The 14,799-nt window shown below is 50.7% G+C and overlaps 1 protein-coding gene across 2 annotated transcripts in view; it reads left to right on the forward strand.

The window, feature by feature from the left end:
* Nucleotides 1–298: 298 nt before the first annotated feature.
* Nucleotides 299–14,799, forward strand: part of NOX4 (NADPH oxidase 4) — a 181,158-nt gene continuing 166,657 nt past the window's right edge. For both annotated transcript variants that reach the window (XM_032768741.1, XM_032768743.1), the window contains exons 1-2: nucleotides 299–355; nucleotides 1,434–1,529. In XM_032768741.1, coding sequence (XP_032624632.1) covers nucleotides 299–355; nucleotides 1,434–1,529 — 153 coding nt within the window. The remainder of the gene's footprint in view (nucleotides 356–1,433; nucleotides 1,530–14,799) is intronic.

A 14,799-nucleotide genomic window follows, 5' to 3' on the forward strand; every position in this document is an offset into this window, starting at 1 on the left:
TGGGTGCAGCGTGCCCCGCCGCTGCTCACATTGCCCTTTCCTCCTCTCCCATTTCGGGGACAGGGCCCCAGGGCAAGTCCAGGCAGGGGCCTCAGCAGCTGCAACTGAGCATGCTGAGCGCGAGCTGCCCCAGCCAGGCCCCTGGGGGCAGAGCAGCGCGGGGAGGGAGAGGACGGGGCGGCGGCCGGAAGGCGGGGAGGGGGAGCCGAGGACCGAGCAGCAGCAGCAGCAGCAGAAGCAGCAGGACCGGCTCAGCCGCTGCCCCCCGAAGCCCTGCCAGAGGCGCGGGGCTCGCACCATGGCTCTGTGCGGGAGCAGCTGGCTGGCCAATGAGGGGAGCAAGCACCTCTGTCTGGTAGGATGCTGCGGAGCTCGCCGGGCGGAGTCCTCCGCGCACGGCGCTGCCACCGCCCGCTGCGAACTTCGCCCATAGAAACTTTGAGCCCCGAGCCTCCCGGGGGCTGGGGGACCGCGGCCGGCCAGGGCCCCGCGTGCCTGCCGCTGCTGCACGTGTGTGCTGGGGAGCGGGGCCTCGGGGAGCCGCCGGCCTTGTTCCGGGCACGGCGGTGTGTGCACATGGACCTTACATGCCGTGTGTGGCTCTGTGTACGTGGGCACGCACGCAGCCCTGCCTGAAATGTACTTTACACGCGTGTGTGCAACTCACGGTCCTGTGTGCTTTGGGTCCCATCTGCACGCGCATGTCTTGTGTGGTTGGGTGGCTAATGTACATTGTGTGTACTAGGGATTTGTCTCTGTATGTCGTGTGTAGATGTGTGTATGTGTATACGCACGTGTGTGCTATATAAGCATAGGTGTTGGAACTAGGGATGCTGGGGGTGCTGCCGCACCCCCTGGCTTGAAATGGTTTCCATCATACAGAGAACAGGGCTTACAGTTTGGTTGAGTGACTCTCAGCATCTGCACTACAAAAATTGTTTCAGCACTCCTATAAATAAGGGATAATGACTGTGTGTGTATCTATGCATGGTGCATGCGGGTTTGATCTATGTTACAGCCTCTTTCCAGGACTGGGGCAGAAAAATCGTGGAGCTCATCTCAAAATGTGCTTTTCCTTGCTTAAGTCTCATAATTTGTCTTTTCCTTCTATGTATTTATTCTTTGACTCTTTAATAGCAGCATCTAACTCCGTAAGTTTTGATAGACAGTTTGCATGGAAGATGCTACGTAAGAGTCTAAAGGACTAAACCTCCAATGCAAACTTTTGGGAGGCTGGCTGAGAACAAAAAGTTTTACAGCCAGCAGGGGCTGTTTTTGTAATGTCTTTCCGCTCGTTTTCTCATTCAGCTGCAAAATCCTTAGAGAGCTTATTGCATGTGTGCTGTGTGATGGAAAGAAATATTGAGAAGTTCTGGATTGTACATGTGCCTTTAACTTACATGCATTCTTTCTTGTTGTCTTGTTCGTTTTAGCTTTTCTGGCTCTTCCTGAATGTCTGGCTCTTCTGGAAAACCTTCCTGCTGTATTACCATGGGCCACAGTACTACTATTTACATCAGATGCTAGGTGTAAGTGATCCTTTTCCCAAGGTGGTGGGGTTGGGAGTCGGTGGCAGAAATGCTTTGCTGAGGAACGAATTGGACTGCTTAGTAACCCTTTAACGTCAGGGGGCAATGGAGGATCAATAAGAAATTTACTATGAGAAAGTTTTTTTTCTCCTGCTGCTGATTGACCTCTTACAGTTGGTATGGCTACTTCCACCTTTTCATGTTCTCTGTATGTAAAAATATCTTCTTGCTGTATGTTCCAGTCTATGCATCCGATGAAGAGGTCTGTAGCCCACGAAAGCTTATGCTCAAATAAATGTGTTAGTCTCTAAGGTGCCACAATTACTCCTGTTCTTTTTGCGGATACAGGCTAACACGGCTGCTACTCTGAAACCTATGAGATTGTTGACATTTTTGTAGAGTTAGCAAGTTGATAGTGTTGAGAACAATCTCTGTGTTAGAGTGAGTGAAGGGTAAGCAGCCAGTCAAGTGACTAGGAAAGCCAACTGCAGGCACGCTTAAAAGATCTGACACTATAAACGTGATCACAGATGACTGGAACTTTAGTTTTGAGTCATCATAACATTAGCAAGCTTGTGGGCTTGTTCCGGTGAACTTTTATGCCAGTTCTCATTATGTATATTTCTTAGGGGAGTTGTTTTATTAACTATCTTTCTGCCTCTGCATCTCATTCTCATGCTTCCTGTGTGCTTGGTTAATAAATATTTATAAGCTGCATTATTTTTGCCTTAAATTTTTGGCTATCAGTATAAAAAGATGGCATCTACTGGTATAATGCTTACATCTCCACTTTGCCTTAGCAATGATAATCCACAAGAAATAGTTTCTAGGTGGTGAGATGTAGGTCTAGTTCTTTCTTGAAGTTATCAGTATCTCCTGAGTAGGTACAGTGAGCCTGCACTGTAAACTGTCCAGAGGGAATGTGCAAAGGGGAAAAAATATAATGAGGAAAATCTGGCCCTTGGTCTGTCTGTATCTTAGTCCCCCATCCGTAAAATGTGTATGACTACTTCCCTAGCTCACAAGGGTGTTGTGAGCACAAACACATTAAAGGTAGTGAGGGGCACAGACACGGAGCTAATAAATAGGACCTTAGATACATCTATTAGTCAGAGGCTGATGAGAAAGAAGGAGTTCCTGGTTCTGATTCAGGAACACTATCTGAGTAAGAATCCCAGCATTCTCTCAGTAACCGGTGATGGAATGGTGCTTGTTATTTGCCTGTGACTACTAAATTTAATCCTTTGTCCATATATAATTTGACCCAGGGCCAGATTTTCCTCATTATATTTTTTCCTCTTTGCACATTCCCTCTGGACAGTTTACAGTGCAAGCTATATAATCTCTCTCTCGCTGTCTGTCTGTATATATATATAAATCCACCATGCTTACAGCTACATTAAACTGAGTAAATAAAAATCTATATTTTTAAGCAGAGAAAAAAGCATGGGAAATAATTTCTTAATTGCTGAATAATGCTCCCCACCGCTCACCCCCCCTTTTTTTTTTGCCCACCCATTTTTGGATAAGTCTAAAATGGCCAAATAATCATTAGTGGAAGAAATTACCTTCTGGGCATGAGACCATACTGGAGAAATTGCATCCCCAAAAGGAACTTGTTGGGGGTGAGAGGGTATTACATAACTGAAAATGGAAGTGAAAAGAGATACTTTAGCTATACTGGTACTTCTGCACATAGCATTTTACAATACATTATGCTGATGACTTCTTTATTTCTTGTTTGGATTATGTTCCAGATGATACAATGGCTTGAGCTCTCCTTTGCTGTTGCTTTAGCAAAGTCTTTATCATGATATTTGATGCCAAATTCTCCCTGCACATTTCTGGTGCAACTCCATTGAAGTCTGATTTTCCCACTACAGTCTGGAGGGAATTAGGCATCTTGAAACTTTTTCTTGCTTTAACATACTATTTTGTATTGTGACAAAGTTCCTCCTCTACCTTGGTGGGTCCTGCGCTTATTGGCGGATTTGTTCACCTCAGTGATCTTCCCTTCTTGTGGAACCCACAGTCTGGGTCAGCTCCTCCTGTGTCTGATCAGGAGTTGGGAGGTTTGGGGGGAACCCGGGCCCGCCCTCTACTCCGGGTTCCAGCCCAGGGCCCTGTGGATCGCAGCTGTCTATAGTGCCTCCTGTAACAGCTGCATGACAGCTACAACTCCCTGGGCTACTTCCCCATGGCCTCCTCCAAACACCTTCTTTATCCTCACCACAGGACCTTCCTCCTGGTGTCTGATAACGCTTGTCCTCCTCAATCCTCCAGCAGTACACTCTCTCACTCTCAGCTCCTTGCCTTCTTGCTCCCAGCTCCTCACACACGCTCCTTCTCCTCTGGCTCCTCCCTGCCTGACTGGAGTGAGCTCCTTTTTAAACCCAGGTGCCCTGATTAGCCTGCCTTGATTGGCTGCAGGTGTTCTAATTAAAGTAGCTCTCTCTACTGCCTTCTAGAAAGATCTTAATTGGCTCCAGGTGCCTTGATTAACCTGGAGCAACTGCCATTTGGTTACCAGGGTACTAGGGATTTGTTTAGCCTGGGGCTAACATACCTGTTTCTCAGTACTTTACTGTAGCCATCTGGCCTTGCCCCATCACAGTATTTAATTGCCTTGTAACCAAGGGATGCCAGATGTGTTTATTAGTCTGCTTCTTCCAGTAGGTGTTTCGTGTAGCAAAAATTGTCACTAGAAGCTTTTATTTTTTCCTTTATTATTTAAGCTCCTTATCCTGTATCGGGGTTTCACAATATTGTTTAAGGCTTTAACTCATGTGTCCAATTTTCAGCATGGTTCATGTCTGATTTGGAGGCAATTTGCTGCCTATTATATTGTTCTGTCTGCCTTCTCTTTCTGCCATTCTGGTTTCCTTTAACCCTTTGTCCTCTCTTCTCAGACTCAACGGTTCAACAATGCTATTAGGGTTATCATCTGTTAAGGGCCAGCAAAGAGCTCATTCTTTGCACTGTACAGATCTTTAATATTCATTGTTTGCTTTTTTAATTCTTTTCCACTCAAGTGACAGTGCTCTCATCAAGGGTGTCTACATGAATGTTTTTTGGGAGACCTCTCGCTGCTGTGCTACCTCAGATGGAGCTTCATCCATAGTAGCAACATTGGGAGCATTAATGCACACAGGGCTCAAGTAGCCCCCAGCATTTTCACCACTGTCTCTTCTAGAACTGTGGTAAAAATGTCAGAGTCCTGTCTACATTACCAATGGAGCTTAGATACGAGGGCAGTGAGCACAGAGTAAGTGCTTACATAGAAGAGAATAGGTGCAGTGATATCTGTGCAATGGTGGGATATTTCCCCTAATAGTCAAGCATAGGCAAGGCCTTAGAATGATCGTAGACACACTTGAACCTCGAAGAGCTAACTTTACTTTCAACCAGCTTTGCCTGAGTTGATTAACTCCCCGGGACGGAGATGAGTACAGTGTGTTTCCTGATCGTTATTGATGTTTAAATTGTGGTCTACATGACAAGGTGTGCACCTAATGACAAAGGAGGATGAATTCAACAGAACTATGGAAAAAAGGGGTGGAGAGAAGGGGAAAATCCCCGAAATAGCAGCACTTCTCAATAAACCGTGACTCAGACCGTATTAGAGATCCAAACATCTCAAAAGAGAAGCCTCTTTGGGCCTGATCCTGCAACCTGTGCCCTTTGAGGTGCTGAGCACCCTTCTCCAACAACTGTCTCAGTGGTTAGGGAGCGTGATATAAAATGCCCACATACCTAGAAGGACAATACATGCGTGTGTCACACAGGAGTACTGACAAAAGGCTGATCTTTATTTTCTAGCTTCATATCACCTGCTCTGGGCCAGGGCACTGTTACATCTTCCCTGTTTTTGAAAAATAAAATGCAAATAAAATCCTTTATCAGCCCAATCCCCTCCCCTCAAATTAATATGGCTAGGTAATAAAACACCAAGAGATTTCTAGGCAGGAGATCAGTGTAGGCTCTGATGGCTTCTGTTACACTTCAGTCAATGACTTACTTTGCTCAGGTAGGTTGTGTCATTTTCTCCAGCAGAATTACAGAGCTCATATGGTACATGCAAGTAACATATATAATGTGTCCATGCACTGGCTATAAAGAAAGAAACAGACAAAAAACCAAAAACAGTCTCAGAAGAGTGGCCTGGATTAATGGTTTCCAAGTAGTGTGGAAAGAAAATGACTCATACAGTTAGCCACAAGAATTTAGAGCTTCAGTATTATTACGAAGACCATTCCTCTATGTTGGGGAAGGGACTAAATCTGCTGCTGCTGTTTGCTTTCTTCTGCCCCTTCCCTATTTTGCATTGTATTAGATTCTGATCTCAGTTACACCACTGTAAACTTAAAGTAACTCTGTTGATTTCAGCAGTTACTCCAGATTTACCCCAGAGATTAGAGTCTGGTCCTTAATAGATGTATATGTAAGTATATGACCACATGTCAAACATTTAAAAACTATCTGACTCCAGTGTGCCCCCAATGACTTAACATAACTTTAAAAGAATTGCAGTTAATTGAGGATGGAATTGCGTAGCTCTGTGCCTCCAAAGTGCCCTCTTTTAGGAACAAGTACAAGCTAAAATGAGGTGCTAAAATGTACCGGTAGAGTTTTTTCTTCCCACTTCCATTTTCTGGAAATAAATAAATCCAGCCAGAAATGCTGTTTTTGCCAGAGCTCCATCCAAATTTGGCTGACTGTAGTAGTATGAATTAGTTTTCTTTAATAAGCACCTGATCTCAATCAAGATCAAACTCCAAACTTTTCTTTCATCTCAGATTGTAAGGTGTGTGACATTTTCATGTACTCTGTGATCAGGAATAAGGAAAAAATACATAGTATAAAGAAAAGGCAAATGAGTAAAAATTAAGTAAAGTGTACAGTGGAGTCTGCCTCACCCACAGAGATCCTATAAATAATTTTGACTCAGAGAAACTGAGGCATGGATGGAAGTTCACTGATGGACACTTAGTCTTGGTCCTTTTGTTTTGTGCTTCAAGATGGATTTAACATGTGAAATAATACTCTACTTATTGAGGTCTTATCTGTGAGCTCCCTTCTAATGAATTCCCTGAACTTAATATTAGGATTCAGTGCATGCAACTGTGATATTAACTTTCATCTTAGTATCAAGGGGTAGCCGTGTTATTCTGTATCCACAAAAACAACAGGGAATCTGGTGGCACCTTAAAGACTAACAGATTTATTTGGGCATAAGATTTCGTGGGTAAAAAAACATTTCTGTTAGTCTTTAAGGTGCCACCGGACTCCTTGTCGTTTTCATCTTAGTATTGTTGATAACTTTGCTTGAGAGCTTTGGGGCATCAAGTGGTTTATATTAATAATAAATAGTTTTAGTCTCTTCTCATGCTAATGCTGAAATATCCTGCTTAACCCAAGAAAAGCATATTTCCTCCATTACAGCATTCCTCCAGCATCCCTTGCAGCAGCGCCCAGAGAACCAGGAACCAGTTGTGACTCCCTGGTTCTTTGCTTCAGCCCAGGTTAGAGCAACCTGGGGACTACCCTGATTGACATGTGCCAGCTGGCAGTGGTCCCCATGGGACCCTATGTTGTTGGGGATAACTGGAGAGCAGTGCACTCCACCCATTCCTGCTCCCCACTCAGACATATCTGTACATATTCTCTCCCTCTTCATCCCCATACACTTCCATGGCTCATACTGGCTTTGTGCTTGCCTAGAGAAAAACGGTGATTCAGTGTGTTGGATACTAGCTTGTGACTCTGGTTTCAATTCCCTGCTCTAGCACAGACTTCTTTTGTGATTTTGGGCAGTGTAATGAGGCGGCCAGGCTCCCAACCGCCCCAGAGAGGGGCGAACCCTTACAGACGCCAAAGTGGGTGGAGTCACTGGAGCCTGCGCCCGCCCCTCAGAGGTCAAGGCACAGGGCAGGAAGTATAAAAACCCAGTCCCAGAGCTCAGAAGTGGCCTGACCACCAGAGAGGCCAGACGCTGATGCCCTAGCTCCCACTGGGGAGACTCCTGCTGCCTGCGACCGACCCGAGGACTGGCCATACCTGCAGAGACTGGACGCCGACCAGACGCTGGAAGAGCCCCTAAGCCGACTGATAGAAAGGGACCCCGAGGAGCTGCCCAGTTTACTCTTCACTCAGTATCCCGAGGAGCCCATGGTGTGGGACGCTGTGGAAGACGCCGCTGAGACACAGGTACCAGTAGAGGGAGAAGTCAGAAGTGGCCCGGGGGCAGCCGACCCTAGTCTGGCTGCAGCACACTCAGAGCCAATGTTAGTGTGTTGCGGCCAGGTTCCCCACTCACACAGCAGCGGGCTGCCTGCCGCTGTTAGGGCCCCTGGCTGGGACGCAGAGGAGTGGACGGGCCTGTGTCCCCCCTGCCACCCCACTCACGGGTGGCAGTCTCCCCCTCGCCCCGAGGCTCAGGTCCAGGAGCCTGGGCTTAAACTACTGAACTGCTTTGCTCAGCCCCTGCCTGAGGGTCTGAGCCCTGAACTCTTGTTTGCTGCCCCGACCTGACCTAGGGCCTGGGCTTAAATTGGTGAACTGTTTGTTCAGCCCCTGCCTGAGGGCCTGAGCCCTGAACTGTTGTTTGCTGCCCTGCCCTGACCTAGGGCCTGAGCTTAAATTGCTGAACTGTTTGTTCAGCCCCTGCCTGAGGGCCTGAGCTCCTGGCTGTTCCCTGCCCCACTAGGCTAATTCACAGTGCACTGGATGCGGGTAGTGAGGCGACTTGACTCCCAGCAGCCCCAGAGAGGGGCGAACCCCGACAGTGGATGTTTACACGTGGTACCAGAAGTGGGGACCTGCGTCCCGAACCCTGATCCCTGTGAGGAGGGATCTGAGCAAACTTGTCTGAGGCAGCGATGGACATGGACAAGCTTATTAAATTTTTGGCAAAGAACCAACAGCAGCAGCAGGCGGCCCAGCTTCAGCAGCAGCAGCAGCACGCCGCCGCCCAGCTCCAGCAGCAGCAGCAACTGGTCCAGCAGCTGGGGACACAACAGCAGCAGCTGATTCTGGAACTGGGATGCCAGAACTGAGTCCACCAGCAACAATGCCTGCAGCAGTTGGCGACATTGCTGCCCCGTCCCGCGGAGCCCCAGCCGGTGGGGTCCCTGGGGCCACCCAGCAACGCCCCGCCTATCCGGCTAACGAAGATGAGCCCCAACGACGACCCAGAAGCCTTTCTCGTAACGTTTGAATGGGTGGCGGTCATCACTGGTTGGGCCCCAGATCAATGGGCTACTCTCCTGGCCCCGTACCTGACTGAGATTGCTCAGACGGTCTATCGGGGCCTGTCAACGGATGTGGCATGGGACTATAGTCAAGTAAAGGCGGCAATTTTAGATGCCTTGGATGTGAGTCCGGAAACCTTCCGGCAGTGGTTTCGGAGCCTGGCCTACCCCACAGGGGCCTGGCCCTGGATGGTGGCTCAGGAGCTAAGGGAAGAGTGCAAGCAGTGGCTGCAGCCCGAAAGACGAACTCTGGAGGAGCTCACCGAACAAATCGTGCTGGAACAATTCATCCACATACTCCTGGGTCCTCTGCTATTGGCCTGCGACGCTAGCCACCACCATCACCCTGATGAAGGCCTTTCTAGCCGCTGAGGCACTGGTGGGTCTGACTATTCGAGCAGCCTCACCCCGGTTGGGGCGCCCTAACACAGAGAGGAGGGGGCTGCCCACCTGGATTGACTCATGACTTTCCTCCTGGGGTCCGGAGCCCTGAACCCGTCCGGTGGAGGCCCCAGTGCGACAAGCGCCAGCACCTTCTCCAGTTGCTCGAGGGATCAACCGGAGCCCTCCCCAGGGAGCCGCTGGAACGCATCCACAGCCGGGACGGGTGGACCTTGGGCCCTGTTTTTCCTGCAGGGAGTATGGCCATTTACAATGAGACTGCACAGCGATGGAGTGCAACTTTGGCCAGGTATGCTCAGGGGAAACCCGTGCCCGATGGCCACAACCCGCCAAGATCACGATGCCAGTGGTGGTTGAAGGTTACCCAACGGTGGCCCTTATTGATTCAGGCTGTGGCCAGACACTGATCCACCAAAACTTAGGCCCCCAGGCCGACACCCACCTGGGGATGATCCGGCTGCAGTGTGTCCATGGGGAAATATGGCCCTACCCCAGTACTTGAGCCCAGCTAACAGTGGGTGGGGTCACCCGACCGATGGTGGGTCTAGCCCGCACCTTGCATACCCAGTGATCCTGGGACAGGACTGGCCAGAGTTCCCAGAAGTCCTCCGCGGAAACACTAGGGAATGCCCGAGGGTCGCGCCAGTCTTGGAAGGAGACCCCCCTGAGACCGGGGAAGAGGAAGGGGAAGCATCCGACCCTACCGAACCGACGGGAGGATCGGAGGACTCTCTTCCGGAAGCTGTTGGGGAGCCCTCACTTCACACTGACTTTTGCCGTGATCAAAGGGCCGATCCCACACTCAAGCGGGCGTACGAGCAGTTGGCCACTGTTGATGGCACTGTCATTGATCCACACCGGGCGGCCCAGTGGCCACACTTTGAACTGCAGCAGGAGCGCCTTTATCGGGTTGAGAGGGACCCCCGCAATTCCTCGTGCCCCAATGCCATCGGTGAGCCGTCATGAAACTAGCTCACGACGTCCCGGTGGCCGGACACCTGGGCCACGAGAAGACTCTGTCCTGGATATTGATGCGCTTCTTCTGGCCGAGCATACACCAGGAGGTGAGGAACTACTGTAAGTCCTGTCCAGACTGTAAGTTGGCTGCTTCTGCACAGACCCCCAAGGTGCCTCTGGTCCCCATGCCCTTGATCAAAACCCCCTTCGAGCATGTAGCCATGGACCTAGTGGGGCCTCTCCCCAAAAGCATTGCCAGATTTCAGTATATATTGGTCATGGTGGATTGTGCACCTGGTTCCCCGAGGCAATCCCCCTCCGAAACATCATGGCCTGCACTATCGCAGCTGAGCTCGTAAAGATCTTCGCCCGTGTAGGCCTGCCCTGGGAGAGTCTCACGGACCAGGGCACCAATTTTACTTCTCGGCTGTTACGGCAGGTGTGTGAGCTTCTGGGAATCAAGCAACTATGGATGTCGGTCTACCATCCCCAGACTGACGAGTTGGTTGAACAGTTTAACCAGACCCTTGAGGACATGCTATGCAAGTTCCCCCAAGAAGATCTCCGCCGATGGGACCAGTTACTTCCACCTCTGCTCCTGGCGGTTCGGGAGGCTCCCCAGTCATCTACAAAATGTTCCCCTTTTGAACTACTGTACGGTCATCACCCACAGGGCCTATTGGACCTAATGAGGGAGACATGGGAACAAGCCCTGTCACCTGCCCAGGACCTCTTAAAATACGTACTCCAGTTCCAGGAGCGCCTTACGCAGGCTGGGGCCCTGGCACGGGAGAATTTGAAGGCTGCCCAAGAAGCTCAGGCCCAGACCTACAGCCAGGATGCACAGACTCACGATTTCCAACTTGGAGATTGGGTTTTACTCCTCCACCCCTCAAGCGAATCAAAGATTCTGGCCCGGTGGCAGGGGCCTTATGAGGTGGTCCGAAAGGTCGGGCCTGTCACCTATGAGATCAACCAGCCCGACCGGCGCAAGAAAATGCAACGGTACCATGTGAACCTTCTCAAACCCTGGCGGGAGCAAGAGGGACTCTTAACTCATACCTGCCGGAACCCTAACTGGGTGCCCAGGTAACACGTTCGGAGGACCCCGGAGGGCCCCAGCTTGGAGAGATGCTGACTGAGGAACAACTCAAACAGACCCAGTGTCTCCTACAAGCGTTCCCCCGCACTTTCACAACCCAACCGGGATACACCGCCCTCGTTCATCATACAATTCAGACAGAGCCTGGGGTGGTGATCCGGGGCGCGACCAGGCCCTTGCCATGTCACGACAGGTCGTTGAAGAGGAAGTACAGTCCATGCTGGATTTGGGAGTCATCGAACCATCACAAAGCAAATGGCGCAGCCCGGTAGTGCTGGTACTGAAGCCTGATGGCACCCAACGGTTCTACATCGATTTCAGACGCGTCAATGCCATCTCAAAGTTCGATGTGTATCCAATGTCCCAGGTAGATGAGCTGCTTGGCTGGTTAGGAGAGGGCCGCTACATCACCACTCTTGATCTGAGCAAAGGATATTGGCAGATCCCCCTCGAGCCGGCCTCCAGGGAGAAGACCACTTTTGCCACCCCTACGGGTCTGTATCAGTTTACTCGGATGCCCTTCGGCCTCCATGGGGCCCCGGCCACGTTTCAGCGGCTGATGGACCACCTCCTTCAGCCCATCAAGACTACGCTGCCGCCTACATTGATGATATGGTTATTTATAGTCACCAATGGGAGAACCACCTAGAGCGGGTAGCAGCAATCCTGAGGTCCCTGCGGGCAGCCAGGTTAACAACCAACCCAAAGAAGTGTTGCATTGGCTGGCAAGAAACAACCTACCAGGGGTATACCATAGGGAATTGACAAGTAAAACGTGGGAAAGGTCCAGGCCATTGCATTCTGCCCACCGCCGGCCACAAAACGCCAGGTACGCCAGTTCCTGGGACTTGTTGGATATTATCGGCGGTTCATCCCCCAATTTGCGGCAATTGCAGCCCCCTTGACTGGACTATTGACCAAGGACAGCCCGTTGCAAGTGGTTTGGACCCGAGAGTGCGATAACGCATTCCAGACACTCAAGGCAAGCCTCTGCTGTGAACTGGTCCTATATAGTCCCGATTTTGACCAGGCATTCATCCTCCAGACAGACGCCTCGGAGGTAGGACTCGGGGCTGTCCTCTCCCAAGAGGTGGACGGGGAAGAACATCCGGTCGTTTATATCAGCCGGAAGCTGTTCCCCCGGGAGAAGAAGTATGCGGTAGTGGAAAAGGAAGCCCTCAAAGTGAAATGGGCTTGTGATGCATTGCATTATTATCTCCTCGGAGTTTCATTCACGTTGGTCACTGACCACGGCGCACTCCAATGGCTGGCCCAAATGAAGGATCATAATATGAGACTATAGCGGTGGTACCTGGTGTTACAGCCCTACGCCTTTACAGTTCGCCATAGGGCCGGGAAGGACCACGCTAATGCAGACTTTCTGTCCCGCTTGAGAGGCATGGAGGAGTCTGGTCCCGCTGAACGGAGCCAGACTTGAGTGGGGGTGTGTGTAGTGAGGCGGCCTGGCTCCCAGCCGCCCCAGAGAGGGGCGAACCCTTACGGACGTCAAAGTGGGCGGAGTCACTGGAGCCTGCGCCCGCCCCTCAGAGGTCAAGGCGCAGGGCAGGAAGTATAAAAGCCCAGCCCCAGGGCTCAGAAGCAGCCTGGCCACCAGAGAGGCCAGACGCTGATGCCCTAGCTCCCACTGGGGAGACTCCTGCCGCCTGCGACCGACCCGAGGACTGGCCATACCTGTGGAGATTGGATGCCGACCAGACACTGGAAGAGCCCCTAAGCCGACCAATACAAAGGGACCCCGAGGAGCTGCCCAGTTTACCCCTCGCTCAGTATCCCGAGGAGCCCATGGTGTGGGACGCTGTGGAAGACGCCGCTGAGACACAGGTACCAGTAGAGGGAGAAGTCGGAAGTGGCCCGGGGGCAGCTGACCCTAGTCTGGCTGCAGCACACTCAGAGCCAATGTCAGTGTGTTGCGACCAGGATCCCCACTGACACAGCAGCGGGCTGCTTGCCGCTGTTAGGATCCCTGGCTGGGACGCAGGGGAGTGGGCGAGCCTGCCACCCCACTCACGGGTGGCAGTCTCCCCCTCACCCTGACGCTCAGGCCCTGGAGCCTGGGCTTAAACTACTGAACTGCTTTGCTCAGCCCCTGCCTGAGGGTCTGAGCCCTGAGCTACTGTTTGCTGCCCCGCCCTGACCTAGGGCCTGGGCTTAAATTGCTGAACTGTTTGCTCAGTCCCTGCCTGAGGGCCTGAGCTCCTGGCTGTTCTCTGCCCCACCCGGCTAATTCACCAGTGCACCAGATATGGGTAGTGAGGCGACCTGGCTCCCAGCAGCCCTAGAGAGGGGCGAACCCCAACAGCGGACGTTTACAGGCAGTCATTTCAGATACTTCTGCATTGCAAAAAAACACCCCACGGTGGCGAGTCTCTGAGCCCAGGTCAACTGACTTGCATTTTTGGGGCTTGTGCTGCAGGACTAAAAATAGCAGTGGAGACATTTCTACTTGGGCTTGAGCCTGGGCTCTGAGATCCTTTCCCCTCACTGGATCTCCAGTTCAAATGGGAATGTCTACACTGCTATTTTTAGCACCGTAGTAGGAGCCCCGTGATCCGACCCAGGCTCGGAGACTCACTGCTGAGAGCTTTTTTTTTCTTTTTTTGCAGCATAGATGTACCCTTAGTTGCACTATCAGTTCATCATCTGTAAAATGGGGATGATAGAACCTCCCTATTTCACAGGTTTATTGTGAGGAAAAATACATTAGAACATAAGAACATAAGAACGGCCGTACTGGATCAGACCAATGGTCCATCTAGCCCAGTATCCTGTCTACCGACAGTGGTCAATGTCAGGTGCCCTAGAGGGAGTGAACCCAACAGGCAATGATCAAGTGACCTCTCTCCTGCCATCCATCTCCACCCTCTGACAAACAGAGGCTAGGGACACCATTCCTTACCCATCCTGGCTAATAGCCATTAAGGGACTTAACCTCCATGAATTTATCCAGTTCTCTTTTAAACGCTTTTATAGTAGTAGCCTTCACAATTTCCTCAGGCAAGGAGTTCCACAGGGCTGTCTACACTGGGGGGGGGATGGAATCGATCTAAGATACACAACTTCAGCTGCGTGAATAGCATAGCTGAAGTTGAAGTATCTTAGATTGAGTTACCTACTGTCCTCACGGCGCGGGATCGATGTCCGCGGCTCCCCCTGTCGACTCCGCTACCGCCGTTTGTTGTGGTGGAGTTCTGGAGTTGACAGGAGCACGTTCGGGGATCGATTTATCGCATCTAGATGAGAGGCGATATATCGATCCCCGAGAAATTGATTGCTACCGCTGATATGGCTGGTAGTGAAGATGTACCCCCAGTTGACTCTGCGCTGTGTGAAGAACTTCCTTTTATTTGTTTTAAACCTGCTGCCCATTAATTTCATTTGGTGGCCCCTAGTTCTTGTATTTTGGGAACAAGTAAATAACTTTTCCTTATCTACTTTCTCCACATCACTCATGATTTTATATACCTCTATCATATCCCCCCTTAGTCTTCTCTTTTCCAAACTGAAAAGTCCTAGACTCTTTAATCTGTCCTCATATGGG

The sequence above is a fragment of the Chelonoidis abingdonii genome, chromosome 1 (assembly GCF_003597395.2).
Source record: "Chelonoidis abingdonii isolate Lonesome George chromosome 1, CheloAbing_2.0, whole genome shotgun sequence".
NCBI lineage: Eukaryota > Metazoa > Chordata > Testudines > Testudinidae > Chelonoidis > Chelonoidis abingdonii.